The sequence below is a fragment of the Amphiura filiformis genome, chromosome 1 (genome assembly GCF_039555335.1).
Source record: "Amphiura filiformis chromosome 1, Afil_fr2py, whole genome shotgun sequence".
Lineage (NCBI taxonomy): Eukaryota > Metazoa > Echinodermata > Ophiuroidea > Amphilepidida > Amphiuridae > Amphiura > Amphiura filiformis.
The window spans coordinates 50,979,722-50,994,435 of NC_092628.1; the positions used below are offsets into that span (position 1 = coordinate 50,979,722).

At 37.3% G+C, this 14,714-nt stretch overlaps 1 protein-coding gene and 1 non-coding gene across 9 annotated transcripts in view; one reads left to right on the forward strand and one right to left on the reverse strand.

Annotated features, from left to right (window-relative positions):
• The window catches only part of LOC140148436 (uncharacterized), a 47,702-nt gene that overhangs the window by 8,268 nt on the left and 24,720 nt on the right, over positions 1–14,714 (reverse strand). For 4 of the 8 annotated variants that reach the window (XM_072170387.1, XM_072170395.1, XM_072170420.1 and 1 more), the window contains exons 14-20: positions 14,165–14,253; positions 12,820–12,943; positions 11,910–12,004; positions 10,639–10,743; positions 9,957–10,058; positions 8,730–8,828; positions 2,065–2,397 (exon numbers count right to left, since the gene is read on the reverse strand). In XM_072170387.1, the coding sequence (XP_072026488.1) occupies positions 2,065–2,397; positions 8,730–8,828; positions 9,957–10,058; positions 10,639–10,743; positions 11,910–12,004; positions 12,820–12,943; positions 14,165–14,253 (947 nt within the window). The remainder of the gene's footprint in view (positions 1–2,064; positions 2,398–8,729; positions 8,829–9,956; positions 10,059–10,638; positions 10,744–11,909; positions 12,005–12,819; positions 12,944–14,164; positions 14,254–14,714) is intronic. The other 4 variants (XM_072170412.1, XM_072170402.1, XM_072170431.1 and 1 more) reach the window with 4 other exon arrangements.
• Trnav-cac (transfer RNA valine (anticodon CAC)) lies at positions 4,184–4,256 on the forward strand. The gene has a single exon. It is a non-coding gene; the product is annotated as a tRNA-Val (tRNA).

Sequence of the window (14,714 nt, forward strand, 5' to 3'; positions counted from 1 at the left end):
GATGCAAGTTATTATATACTTAGAGAATAAACGATAGGAATTTTTATTTTGACTATCCTCTACCATGTGATAGACAGGCAGGTCCAATATTTTGAGTAGTGGATGCCAGCGCAGCCGGTATCCACTACGATAAAAATATTGGACCTGCCTGTCGTCCATCATAGGTAGAGGATAGTCAAAATAAAAATTCCTATCGTTTATTCTCATTCTTAGTCAGTTAAATATTATTTTAATAACTGTAAACTATATTTTAAAGCAAAACTTAAGTTAACGTCATAAAAACTCCCTTTTTCATAAAATCAACTTCTCATCATTTGTTGCGCGTACTGCTAGCGTGTGCGAGTATTCAGCACTGCGTCTACGCATACAACGCGATACATACTCGCACCTCTATGATCGTGTTACATGTTATCAACACTCATGATGACGTGGGGTCGTCTACCGCCTGATAGACGACACCCAAAATCATGCAATTGTCCAATCAGATTTTGTGGCGAAAATTGGGCTTTCTTATGATTTTTTTGAAAATTCAGCATTTTTGACCATTTTTGGTGCAAATTTCTCGAAGTTGGTCGAAATTCAAAAAAATGAAAAAACGGCTCCTGGATATTTTTATCTAGTTTTTAAAAATTAATAAAAAAAATTTTTGGCCCAAGAATTTTTTTTTTACGTTGCACGATTTTGGGCCAAAAATGAGCATTTTGGTCCAAATTTGACCTCACAGATGAACTTATAATCAAGTCTTTGCCATTCTAAATATGTATACTTTTATATATATACTTTAGACCAACAATTTAGCAGTTATGAGGCCCGAAAGTTTCCATAAATCCAGGGTTCAGACCAACCTTAATATAGTATGTATGTGGTATGGACCAGTGGACTTAAATTACTATAAGGCCAAAAAAAAAATTGTTTGCTTGCCCTCGAATGGATTTTAAAAATTGGGTCGGTCGGTCGGTCGGGAAGTTTTTTGTTTTTTTGTTTTTCTTTCCGTTTCCCAGAAACAGACATGGCGAATACCGAATGCAATTAATGGTTCAAGCATTTCCGTAGCAGCAACATCACGCCATGGTCCAGCATCTGTGCTCGCCACTTGCACCTTAAACAATTGTAGCTCTTCTACATGTAGGCCTACGTTTAATGAAGTGTACAATTCTCCTACATGTAGTGTTTTCTGCTTTTCAAAACTATCATATTAATCAGCGTGTTCGGTCCCTTTCTTCACCTGTACAGCTAGCGCTACTGTTGTGTCCGCCATGTTTCAAGTGAAATCATATTTATACTGAGCGATTTGTGCTCTTAATAAAAGTAGCCTCAACAAACATGTTGAAAAAAATAGTGCAATGTTACTTCCTAGTCGATACAAACAAATATCATGAATCTAAATATTTATAAACAAGAAATGAGTATCTGGTACAACTGTTTTCAAATTGTATCTACTTTTACCATATTTTAACATCTGCTATATTGTATCCATTCTTGCACGATATGCACGGTTATATTTTGTCTGTAAATAAACTCATCCCTAGATGCGCTGTCCGAAATGTGCAGGTGGAGAGCAAATTGTATTAGAGCTTAGACGCTGAGGTGGTATACGAAATTACGGAACACGACAGTCAGGTACAGCCGGACACGTAAGCATGCAGGATACGGTATTTTACCACGCTTTTTTAAATCATCGCTTTTTCAGATTTAAAAATACATGCCATTTTGGGAAAATCGCAAAAAAAGCTTTTTCAAATAAAAAAGTTCTACGGTCGGGACTGCCGAGACGGTCGGTCGACGAGGGCAAGCAAACAACTTTTTTTTTTGGCCTAAATAAAACTCTCCTTTTGAAGAGATTGAACTGCACTGAACATACTTTCTAATAGATGTTTGATTTCAGTCTTCAACCAAATTTCGTAGTCTAAATGTGTAACAATCCATTTAGGTTTTCCACAATGTAAAATACTTGATTGAGTTATAATTTTCAATTTCTTATAAACCAAACAATCAAACTCTATTATACAATTTATCTGCTTGGAATTGACAGTCCTAATAATTATGATTTTATGGTATACATACCGGTTGCTGGAACTGATCCTGACCAAGACCTCCTTGTCCTTGGAATCCACCTGCTGGAAGTTGCTGTTGCTGTTGCTGCTGCTGCTGCTGTTCTTGTTGCTTCTGCAGTTCCTGCTGCTTCCTCTGTAGTTCCTCCTGTTGCTGCAGCAACGCATCTTGTTTGGCTTTCCTTTCAGCTTCTTCCTTCTCTTTTAGTAGTTTCTCTCTCTCCTCTCTTTCCTTTTCTAGTTTTTCTTTCTCTTTCTCCTTCTGTTCTTCTTCATGTTGAATTCGGAGCCTGTCTAATTCTTCTGCTTGAAGCTTGATGATCTCTTCTTGTTTGTCTTGTTTTTCCTGTAAAAGATCATACATAAAATGAAATTGTGTAAACCTTAATGAGTAATAAACCTTCCATAAATGTAACATATTATTGGCTCCATGAATCTTCTGAAACCATCTTATATTGCTGTTCAAGGTCCTTTTCTCTGTGATCAAAACCTTGAAAATTTGAGCAAACCAATGTTAACCTGTCAGAGAGAGAGTCGGCAAGATCAGATTGCATAGTTACCAATCACAGAATAGTGATATAATGCACATTACATGCCCCATGCTTAAAGCCATAATGTACAATCTTATAATATGAAATTGGTTAATTTTTTTCAAACCTGTTTTTTTTGCATATTTGTAATGTTTACACACGTCCCAACTTGCACCGAAATGGAATCGGCTACATTTGTTGTCTTTGTAAGTCAACAGAGCAAAGTTCGACATATATATGTCCTCCCATAGAACTGTGTGTTAAATGGCCAAAATAACCAGTCGGATTTCTTTCACTTTACCTTGTTATTTCAACCTAAAATGGACAACAACCCTTCTTGTCAGATATTACTAATATTATTTCAACATTTTGAATAAAGAATAACAAAATCAAAATTTGACGGAAATCGTACATTAAGGCTTTAATGCACATGAAACTAAGAAAAAGAGAGCAGATACTTTCATCAAGTCCAGTTATACATGTACAACAAGCTAGTATGACCAGTCATGTCACAAGGGAACACTAATAGTGCATAAATTGAATTTCATAACACAATCGTTGCATGGTCTTGAGTAAGATTTAATCTTTCCCTGGAGAAGTCCTTTTCAACACAATCGTTGCATGGTCTTGAGTAAGATTTAATCTTTCCCTGGAGAAGTCCTTTTCTAGGGAAAGATTAAATCTTACTCATGTTTACCGACCTAGAGTACCAAGTAATTTTAAATCGTTGCACAGTCTACTTCAAAATCAGCAACTTAAATGTGAATTTGTACTATTTTTAAATAGTCTTTGCTTATCTGACAAAACTGAATAATTTTTAAGCCCTTTCAATTAAAAAATACCGTATTTCATCAAATAAACGCCCCCGGGGGCATTACATTTTCCCCAAGGGGGCGTTTATTCAAGGTCAATTTTAGAACGATAATTCCAGTTAAAATCATTAGGTAAACTTAAAACTCACGCTAAAATGACGAACTATGAACTAGAAACACTGACTTCTGGTTCACTTCCGGGTTTCCAATCCAGATTTTTGCCAATTATTGACGCTATTATCGACCATGTGGGCAACTTGGTAAGCTTACTACACAAGATAGCATGGAAATATTGGCATTTTTGAAACATCTTGGTTGAAAAAAATGGTGGGGGCGTTTATTTGAGGGGGGGCGACTATTTGACGAAATACGGTAGGTCAATATAAGGAAATTTAGAATCACAAATTTAAAAACCAAGGGAGCCAGTTGGCAAAGTGCTAGAAAATAATTGTGCGAAAATTTCCTGTTTTTTACAGTAAAACAAGGTGTCACAGAAAGAACTGTATAGTCTGAAAATTTCATTTTGGAGTGTTTTAATGCTAAAATTAAACTCTGATGGTACAGTTCTTTCATGGACACCCTGTAATCATGAAAAAGATTGTGAACAAAAACATATTTTTGTAGATAAGCAGATAATTTGGCCACTGTTTTTGGATCATTATGGACAATTCATACACTCCTACATATAGCTGCAAATCAGAAAAGCTGTTAAAAAATGCAGAGTGTATAAATTGTGTCTAAATTGCACACAACATACTACCCACAGTGCTTGTGAACTTGTTTGCATACCGGCGTGGTGGCCTAGTGGTTAGAGCGTCCGCCTCACGATCGGGAGGTCGCGGGTTCGAACCCCGGCTGGGCCATACCAAAGGCTTTAAAAATGGTACCTACTGCCTTCTTGCCAGGCGTTCGGCATTGAAAGAATGGAGTAGGGAAAGTTAAACACATGGCTACAAGTGGACTAACCCCCCACTGTAGCTTTTCTGCTTGCAGACATGTGGCCTAGGGTTATGAAATGGAGATAGGCACCGCCCAATGGGCCAAAAGGCTTGGGAAGGATTTAACTTTTAACTTTAACTAACTTTTAACTATGATTGATTCATTTTCCTTGGAGATGGATGCATTTATATTTGCTCATAAGTTAAAAATTTTGATGGATATTTTGTTTTTAAAAATAGCAAAAATCATAGGAGTTTTTCCTTGTGTATAAAATAGTTTAAAACTTTATTACTTGTTGTTTGAGAAATTGAACAAAGTAATGCACTTGTGCTGAGATGGTGACTCATCTAATGCACTTCCCCTTTGGGGCTTGTACATCAGATGCATCAGATCCAGTGCAAATGGGCAAAGTCCAGCCTAATCTGTTAATAAGGGTCAATTGTTCCATGACGTGCATGAGATGGAATTGCTACCATACGCTCACTGTACACTTTATAACTTCATGTTAAGCATATTTTTCAAAGAATAGTCATGATATCTTAAAAACCCTGTGTGATTTGTTACAAGCAGTTAATAGCACATTACACCATAATACAACCTACTGGGACTTAACCCACTTGCGCTGCATTGGTTATTTTTAAAAATCTGTGGGCATTATTCACATAAAATATAATGGCAGAATTACAAGATTTGCAGAAATGCAGAATTTAGCAAAGTTGTGGCTTTGTGAGTTCAGCAAGTAGAAAAGTAGCTATAAATTTATTTAAAAAATTGTACTTGCAACGTCAATATTTACTCAATTGCAAAAACAATTCAAAACTTCCACATAATTTTTTTGCCATAAAGATCAAACCCAGAACTGAAAATAAAAATGCAATCTTCTGGCGAAGTTCTTTAAGTTAACAAACCTTAACATGCTCCAGTAATACTACGTCAAGCTTAATTCCAATAATTTGTGAAAAAAATACATAATCTGTAATTACTTATGAATAAAATATAAATTTCACAAAGTTAAGTTGTTAGTCAATGGAAGTTCCAATACCCCAATTCTAAACAGAATCCAATAGAGGCCTTGCATGTGACGTATCATCCCGTAAATATGGCGGACTATTCAAATGCATTCAACAAAAGCATGATTGCAATCTACCATGACAGTTCGTCTCACACACAGAACCCTGCACTACGATCAAATAGGTTGATGACAACATTTGATTGAATGGACTGCACTCCGCCATAACTACGATGAAGGACACCGGTTCAAATCCTTTGTTTGGAGCCAATCGATAATTTCATGCAGGGCCTCTATTAGCAAAATAGGTTAAGTCAATTATTCCAACTTGGGATCTCTGCATTGCGGAACAATGAAGGTTACAAGTTTATTAAAATCCCAAATGAACACCTGATGCCCAGCTATATGCCACCTATAACAGTAAGTCTGCCTTTTTCCCAACTACATCTACTTACCATATCAGAGCTATAAGGGCAAACTACTTGAAAAAGTACAGTAAATCAGGTACTTCTTTTTAAGACAGACATTTTACAAGATAGTACCCTAAAAAATGGTCCTTACTACATGTGTTCTGTTTTTGGTGTATATATTTTTGCTATATTTCTGGCACAATTGTTTCTTTGAAATACCTCTATCTACAAAAGTAGGTACCACTTTGTCTATCCCCCATGGGTCCCCTAGGTCAAAGGCCATCAAATAAATTGTTTTGGTATTTATTTTGTCAAAAGGAGTAGTTTGAGACAAATTTCCATGAAATCAGAGCAATTTGAAAATTTGACTTTTGAGTAAAAAAATGTTGATATTTGCTATTTTATAAGAGGAACAATTAGAGGTACAGTACCAGATTCCAACTACGGCCGCCTGTACAAGTATTTGGTTGGTACTGTGCAGTGCCAGGAAAGTACCAGGTAGTACCAGTGCAGTACCACTGCTGGTGGGTCCTGTGCAGTTGCAGCATAATGTACTTTGTATGTACTGTGTGTGTACCAGTCAGGTACCTTGGCGATGGTGTAACTGTGCAGGGGGCCGCAATAGGAATCTTGTAGTGTATATAAATATACAACCCGATAGGATAATTGTGAAATTTTACACTTACTGTAGACCATGGGGTGGCAGGACCTTTGAGAACAAAATGGCAATATAACCCTGGTTTTGTCATTTGAGGTGTATGGATGTCCACATTGGTTCCACTAAGGCTAAAAAAAAAAGGTTTGTCTCAGGACCCCATGCGCATAGCATTTAAAATGAGATTTAGCTTGTAGCACAAAGCGGCAGTGCATTTTTTTTAATGATAAAATCACTGTTGTTTCCAAGAAAATTGGGCACAAAACAATTTACGATCATTTCAGACAAAATAAATCAAAAATAAATACTAAATGAACTGTATCACATCGTTCGCTCTGAATACCGATCTGTTGAAACATCATGCAAGTAACGGCTCTGCGAACGAAATAGCGGGACAATATAGATCTCTGCCTAGTATAGAAAACCATCACTGGGAAAATTTTACTGCTCGATTTCATATCGGCATAGTAGAGAAAAGATCGTCATTTAACTAATTTGCATGTCATGCCGAGTAAATATGTGACCATCCATCACAAACCGCTCATAAAGTCGGCAAATTGTATTTCGAGTTACAGTGCAAAGTGTGCATAAAGGTTGTATTCATATGTACCTAATGTTTGTCCTACATGTTTCTCATTTTAGTCCTGTCAAACACCAATCTTTAATCCCATTGTTGAAGAGGATAATAAGCTTATACTTATGTCTAGAATAAGACAATAAGTAAATAGTTTTAGTCTTTGTTTGCTTTGGCTAAATCCTGTTCAAGTGGTGGGTGAACCAACAATTAACAATGAGAGGACATTTATGACCATTTGATATTTGATACCAGCAATGTGGAAAAAGAGAAATAATGTAGCACCAAAATAATGTACCCTTTTACTGAAGGAGCAAAGTTTAACAGCCATCACTCCGTTTCTGGATATCATTTGAAGTCAAATGATATATCATTGTAAAGCTTATGATATATATTTTCTAAACACGGAAGAAAACAAATTTGACCAGGGGCCGACTTTACGAGCGTTTCGTCGTGGATGGTCACATATTAGAGTTTCCTCAACACATGAAAGTCAACATTTTGTACTCCTTACTTAAGGTGATGGTTTAATGCAGGTTAAAATAGTGGTAAATTAGTGCCACCCATCAACATTTGGGGTGCTGAATTTTGCATCATTGACATTACCCACAACATTGCATTGTCATGCCACGGCGCGCCATGTATTGTGATCGTGATTTTTCAGAACTGCATTTTTTAAGGGTTTGAATAATTAACGGTTTGAATTATTAAGGGTTTTAATTATTTAGCATATTGTTAGTTTTAGGTCTGGGTTAGGATTTAGTTAGCATAGGTTAGGGGTTTAGGAAGTGACGGTTAGAATAGTTAGATTAGAACTACGTTTTCGTAAGGCATGTAACTTGGGGTGGCGTTCTTGCTAAATAAAAAGCCCTAAAAGGATTGAAAAAAAAAAATCGCATAGGACATACCTGTTTTTCAAAAGAAAAAAAGCATAGCACATGGCTTTTTAGCCAAAAGGTTCAGAGACAAACCTATTTTTTTTGCCTAATGTAGCAAGAAAAATTTGCTAACTAAAAAATTACTACATGATACCATCCTTTGCGAGGAGATAGACAAAGATTAGGAAAGGAAAATTACTCTAAGAGGATGGTACACTGCAATAAGGTTGTCTTGCTAAACTTGATTGTGTTCTACTGTTATAGAAAACTATCCACCACACCCAACATTAGGCCTAAAAAAAATTGTTTGATTGGCGTAACATGAAAAAAAAAAAATTAGGGTAGGTCGGTCGGCAATTTTTTTTACACACACATTTTAAGCTGAAAATTTTATTTTAATCTTTTTTTGATTTTTTTATTCATTTTTTGCAAAAAAATAAGAAAAAAAGTCTAGGGTCGGGCATATTTTTAGGGTCGGTCGGGTTACGCCAATCAAACAATTTTTTTTAAGCATATACCAACACCTGAGTAGTGATACACCAATGTATCATTTGATATGTGCTTCTATCTCTATACCAGCAAACAAACTCGCTATAAAGCAAACTACTTGAGATTGTAAATGGGCTACTTCTTTCATAGGTAGAGAAAGAACATCAAATGGGTAAACTGCATTAATGAGCAGGTATAGTTAACTTGTTATGTAGTCTACTGTAGTATAATCCAACACACCAAAGAATGGCTGGCAATGACAAGAAATCACGCAGTAGATGCTGAAGTAAACATCCATATATCAAGGATGTATCCCATGACATATGTTTCTACTTCCCTGCAAGCACACACAGGGATTTCAAGCACATTTTGATGACCTCACCTTGATTTCTTTGATCTCTTTATCGTGTTCTTCCTGCCGTTGTTCCTGTTCTAAGACTTCATTAATCTTTTCAAGACTGGCCTGGTCTGCTGTTTCCTTCTGTTAACAAACAAACACTGCATGTCATTTGTCACCTTTTTATACCGCTGATGATTGCCAAATCTTTGACATCATGATGCTCTGTCTGCAGTCTCTTGCCATGCTCCATCAGTCAGAATAATGCTATCCCTCAATCATCCAAACAAGAGGCACACCATACATTACCTGTCTATAGGTACATACCGTGTTTGCCTGAATTCCTGACTCATTTGGGGCATCACATCAAAACCGTCAATGCAATGCTCATGCTACATTCACAGTGGGTATTCAAATGACCATGGATTACTTTTTGTTAAATCTTAATGACTTGCTCAGCTTATGTCAAACAAAGCCACATATTTTTAGTTACAAATCCTGAGGCCTGCACATTTGATTTAACAAGGTTTGATGCTTGATGAATCGGACATATGAATGATCAAGAATCTTTGCAAAACAGCCATCAGGTTGTTCCCATATTATGTGGAAATAATGTTGGTAATCTTATACACTACTCAAAATATTTTAAGGATCAGAAACAGCCAATCTTGATTTGTATGCATTCTCTTCTGTTCTCGTAAAGTGTTTTTGGTGTCATGTGACTCCAGTACCCGGTAATGCAAGTGAGTGCTCTGTTGCCTAAAATTATTGAACTAAATAACACTCGCATGATTTACAATATTAGGCCCTATACTGTTGTTTTAGAAAAAATGCTAATAAATAAGTCTGATCCTCTAATTATTTTGAGTAGTGTAGTTTTTTCCACCTTTACATACATGAATGCAAAGTGCAAATCATGTATGATGTTTCCGATTTTCAGTTAGCCCTCAAATCAGTCAGGAATTTTGCAAACACAGTAGTTGTGAATCGTGGCCAATGTGGTTCTTCCACCTTCATCTACAGCCAGTTGCACTGTTAAACACCATGCTTTCTATATTACCAAGAGGGTGTTATTCCAGACCAGCATCACAAATTCAGATCTCCTCCAATCTTACCTAATCTTTCACCCTCATCTGTTGCCTGCTGCACTGCCAATCATCATGCCTTCTACATTACATTGATACAAAGACATTCTCCAAACCAGCATCACCTGTTTCCAAGGGTTGCACTATCCATGCTACCCATACCATGCACTCTTCATGTCAACCTTACCTTCAGTTCTTTGAGTTGTTTATCTTGTTCACCCTGCTTTAACTCCTGCTCGACAACTTTGTCTTGTACAATTTTTTCCAGGCTTTCATCTTCTGTGTCCTTCTGTTGGCAAATAAACACTCATTGTAATTCCTCCACACACCTTGGAGATGATCTAACTTTGCAGTCCATTGGACAGGTTGCTTTTTAACGACAGTTCAGTCCCATATACTATACTATTGGCATCTTTGATTTGTTGGGTGTTTTTTTTTGGGGGGGGGCATTTCTAACTACACTTCTATCAGTACTAAAATGGGCAGAATATTTCTTATCATAACAATACAGAAAACTTCAGTGTAGAATTACTTTCTTATGAGTGTATCCTTTCATTTTCGAAATACATATATTAACCCTAACACCCAACCCTGCTTTTTGCTATCGAGCGGTAGCCACACGGGTTAAACTGCCCGCGGCAGCGATGTTGTGAGCATATAGCACTAGGGTGATTGCGTCATCGCAGACCCTGGGGTTCACACATGCGCAGTGGTTTTCATCATGGTATTTTGTGGTATTTATGGGTGTCAGGGTTAACTGACTTTTTGCTTATGTTGTCACACAAAGGGCATACTTTTACGCAAGATATCCTGCCTAATAAGTATCGATAAAAAGTGTAGTTATTTTGGTACCAAGCTGCAAAACTTGCCTTAATTTCTTTGAGTTGTTTATCCTGTTCTTCCTGGCGATGCTCTTGTTCAATCACCTTGTCTTCTACCATCTTGTCCAGATTGGTTTCATCGTCGTCTGCTTTCTGTTGACCAAAACACATTTGAATAGCACCATGAAACACCATAACCGTAGATCCCAGGGGGTAAATCCCCCCCCCAATATTTTGATAGGGGGAATGGCCCATACAATCATCCCCTCAATGTTGACGCCTGTTTGTGGATTTCCGACCAAATTAACCTTATATTTGGCCATTTTAGCCTAAAAAGGGCAAATTTTCACACGCATGTATTCTGCTTTTCCACCATATTTCACCAGTTTAGCTGCAATATGGCAACAATTTCCCCGGGTTTCGTGCGCATTTGTACCATAACCTACATTCTATTGCCAAAAGGTGCTGTATTCACTATACATCAAGAAATTATCTTCAACTCCATCCTCCCAATGTCAAAAAGAAATCTATGCCACTGTGAAACACAAAGTTGATCTTTTCACAACTTTTGATTTAAAACATTGTAGCCTGCAGGTGTCATCCACTTTGGGCCTTATAGTGCCATACCATGACAGCTGTTAGGTTTTGACCATGTCACATTAATGATGTAACTGTTAGAAGTGAAGTCATCACAATTGATCCTTGTAATATAGTGCTTCAGTTTTTTTTCCACACTTGCTCTGCATAATGACCATGTCACACCATACCAATAAGCTAACCATATTTTAATTATACACTTGATTTTTTTATACATGTATTCACAAATGCCATGTATCATAATATTGTATCATTGTACTGCAAGTTAACATGCATATATTTCTCAATTGACTTTTTTTATATGCCATTGCAAACATCATTGTCTGTCTGTCTGCACTAGTCTTATCAGTCTGCCATTTGCACCCCCGTCCTTGTCTTCTCTCTGTAGGCGTCTATTTGTTTTTTTTGCACTGAGGGCAATCACATCTTTCAAACTTTGATCTTTTGATTGGCCTACCATCCTCTTTTTAATATTTTGTTGCCGTGTATATATGATATGATGATGGTGAAATAAACTTGAACTTGTATTAAGTAGAGAGGGGTAAACAAGACATCTTTATTCTTATTTGAACTCAACATGCCAGTAACATTACAAGAACTTAAAATTATTAATACACTTGCATGTGGGGACGTCCATGAGAAAACAATATCTGAACATACAAAGTTCTCACCAACCCTACAATTAATAGTCATTAGACAGACAATAAGATTATCTACTATACCTTGTGTGGTTCGTCTTCCTTCTCATCCTCCCTGGCCTTTGGATCTTTCTCCTCTTCCTTTTCTTCTTTATCCCTGTTACTCTCATCACCATCAACTATTTAAATATAAGTGAAATGGAGACAATTTACATAATTGTCCACAAGAAAACAAACTGCATGCATAGCTATACAAAATTTGCAGTTAGACCAAAAACAAACAAAAAATGTTTTGTCTCATGTCCCCTGCGCAAATTGGATTTCTGTTGGTGAAAACGTTCAAAAAATAAAATTTTATTTCACTATTTTTATTTTATTTGCAAACTAGAATTATGTGGTTCATAATTAAGGTGGCCCCACAAACCTATACACCACATGAGGCCACCATATACCATCACAATACCAAGTCTGAAACCGGTGAGTTTTCAAGGGGGTAACCCCCCTGAACACCTGATTTATTGATAAAATAAAAAATAGATTTCATTAGATTTCAAACTCCCATGGGACATGAGACAATTTTTTTTTTTGCCTTATGCAGGTTTCTTTTTTCCAGCTTTTTTGACAGATTTCTTGATGTTCTATTGTTTTGTTTCACTTGCTCTAGCCATCAAAAAAAAGATAATTCCGTTACAAAGAAGACAAAAAAGTGAGTCCCCAGAAAACAATACATACAATCTGCACATTTCACATTGCCTTTTCTAATTTCAAAATGTGAAATAAAATCTCATATACCACTTAGGGTTTTCCCATTTTATTCAAACCTTGTTTTTGTAGTCAAAAATTAATTTTCCAAGTATATTATCACTTACAATAAGAAAGGAAATGAGACAGGTGGGATCAGGGAGAAAGAGGGAAGGGGAGAAAAAAAAAAGATATGAAGATGAAGAGGGTAAGAGAAATAGAGTGAGCAGGGATGGGAGGAAACAAAACTAACCTGGTGCAAGATGTTCTATTTTCTTGTTCTTTTCCTGCTCTCTATCTATATCCCTTTCAACATCACCTTCCTGTTCCTGCCTTGCCTCGTTGCCAGTGTCATCATTGTCTTCCTCAAATGCATCCTGCAAAAAAATAAAAATAGTGGATTTAAAAGGAGGATCAAGCAGATGAAGCAGAAAACCCTGACATTCACAAAACTTCTGATTTTTGCATTTTTGGAACAGCCGAAAAAATGAATAACATGAAAGCAATTGACCTTATCGGTAAATCCCATATACCTTTGCAAGGACCCCTGAGATGTTGTCATTTGACGTCACGCCGAATTGCAATGCGCAGTAACGATGTTCGATAAACGATGTGCGCATCAGCGCAGATCGGCGTGACGTCAAATGTCAACACCTCAGGTGTACTCGCAAAGGCTTATGGAGTTTACCGAAAAGGTCAATTTGATGACAAAATCTGACATTTAAAATTCAGGTAGGATAAAAGCATGTTCATAAGTCCATACTTTTGCAACCTTGTGTTTTGCCCACTGTGACGCCAGCATTATGCTGCGTATTTTGGGGGGGCTTTGGGCGCCAGCCCCTGGGGTAAAAAGCAGGGGCGGCCAAAATGAAGGGCGGCGGAAGAAGAAGGCGGCAACAAAGAAGGGGCGGCAAAAAGAATTAGTAAATAAAAAGGGCTGAAAATTTGATAAAGCATAACATTTTTTGAAAAAATGTTACTATAATGTGCTGCTTTTAGGGCGCTATCGCCTGAAACCCTTTTTTTTTTTTTTGCGCTTCACTTTTTCAAACGACCGAGAAAAAAATTGGGTCAACCTTTTCGGCTGTTGAGGAAGGGCGGCAAAATTGAATTTTCTTCAGCCCCCAGGGTTGGGGCAGCCACGGTACGCCACTGACTAGTGTACAGCTTTACTAAGTGGCTTGCTTGTATGACATCACAAGTGGTGTAAGCCTAGGTGTTCATACATACATCCACACTTTAGCAATTCTTGTGTTTTGCCACCCATGACATCATTAAGATAAGTTGACCCCTAGTTAAGGAATATACACAACTATTACAATTGTGTACAGCTCCACTACATGGCTTGTATGACATCACGGGTGCCATAAGGTGAGACTGTCCATACTTTTTTATTTACATTTTATTATCACACAAGTTTTTATTATATATCACATTATGACACCATAATGTGAGCAGTCACTACTGACAATCTCTGAAGGTTTGCATTCCAAAATTAAAGATGTTTCCAACTACATCAACTGGAAGTTATTCCAAATTTAAAGTGAGAAAAATAATGCTTCTGTACAATCACACATTTTGTTTGGTCAGTAACTTACTTTTGCTAGTGGTTTGGCTTTGACGTCATCATCTGCTGGTGCGTGTGGTATAGGCGGCTCCTTACGATGTTCATTGATAACTTGAGCTTCTAAAACAGCAAAATCAAACCAAGAACAACGTTTTTAGTTAAAATTGCAAGTTAAATATCAAGGACAAGCAGATTGAGTGGATTTCCATAAAATTAATTATGATCAAACAATAGAGGCCGTCAGCCTTTCGCCATCTTGTGGGTACAAATGATACGCTGGATTCTGCGCCGGACACTACGCTGCAGGGCGCAGCTTGCCACGCTGTTGTTATCACGCATCACCACGGTGATTTAGATGTTCACGCATGGACATCGAATGACCATCGCAGCCTGTACCCACAAGATGGCGGCATATGACGTCACGCTGACGGCCTCTATAGGTTTCCATGACTTAGGCTTTTTAAGGTACTCAACAAGTTAGTAGACATAAACACTAACAACTTCCAAGTTACCTCATCACCAAAGATCCCTTTGTCCAAAAGAAAATGATAGCAGCCAGGCCTACGAGCCCAGGTGGGCAA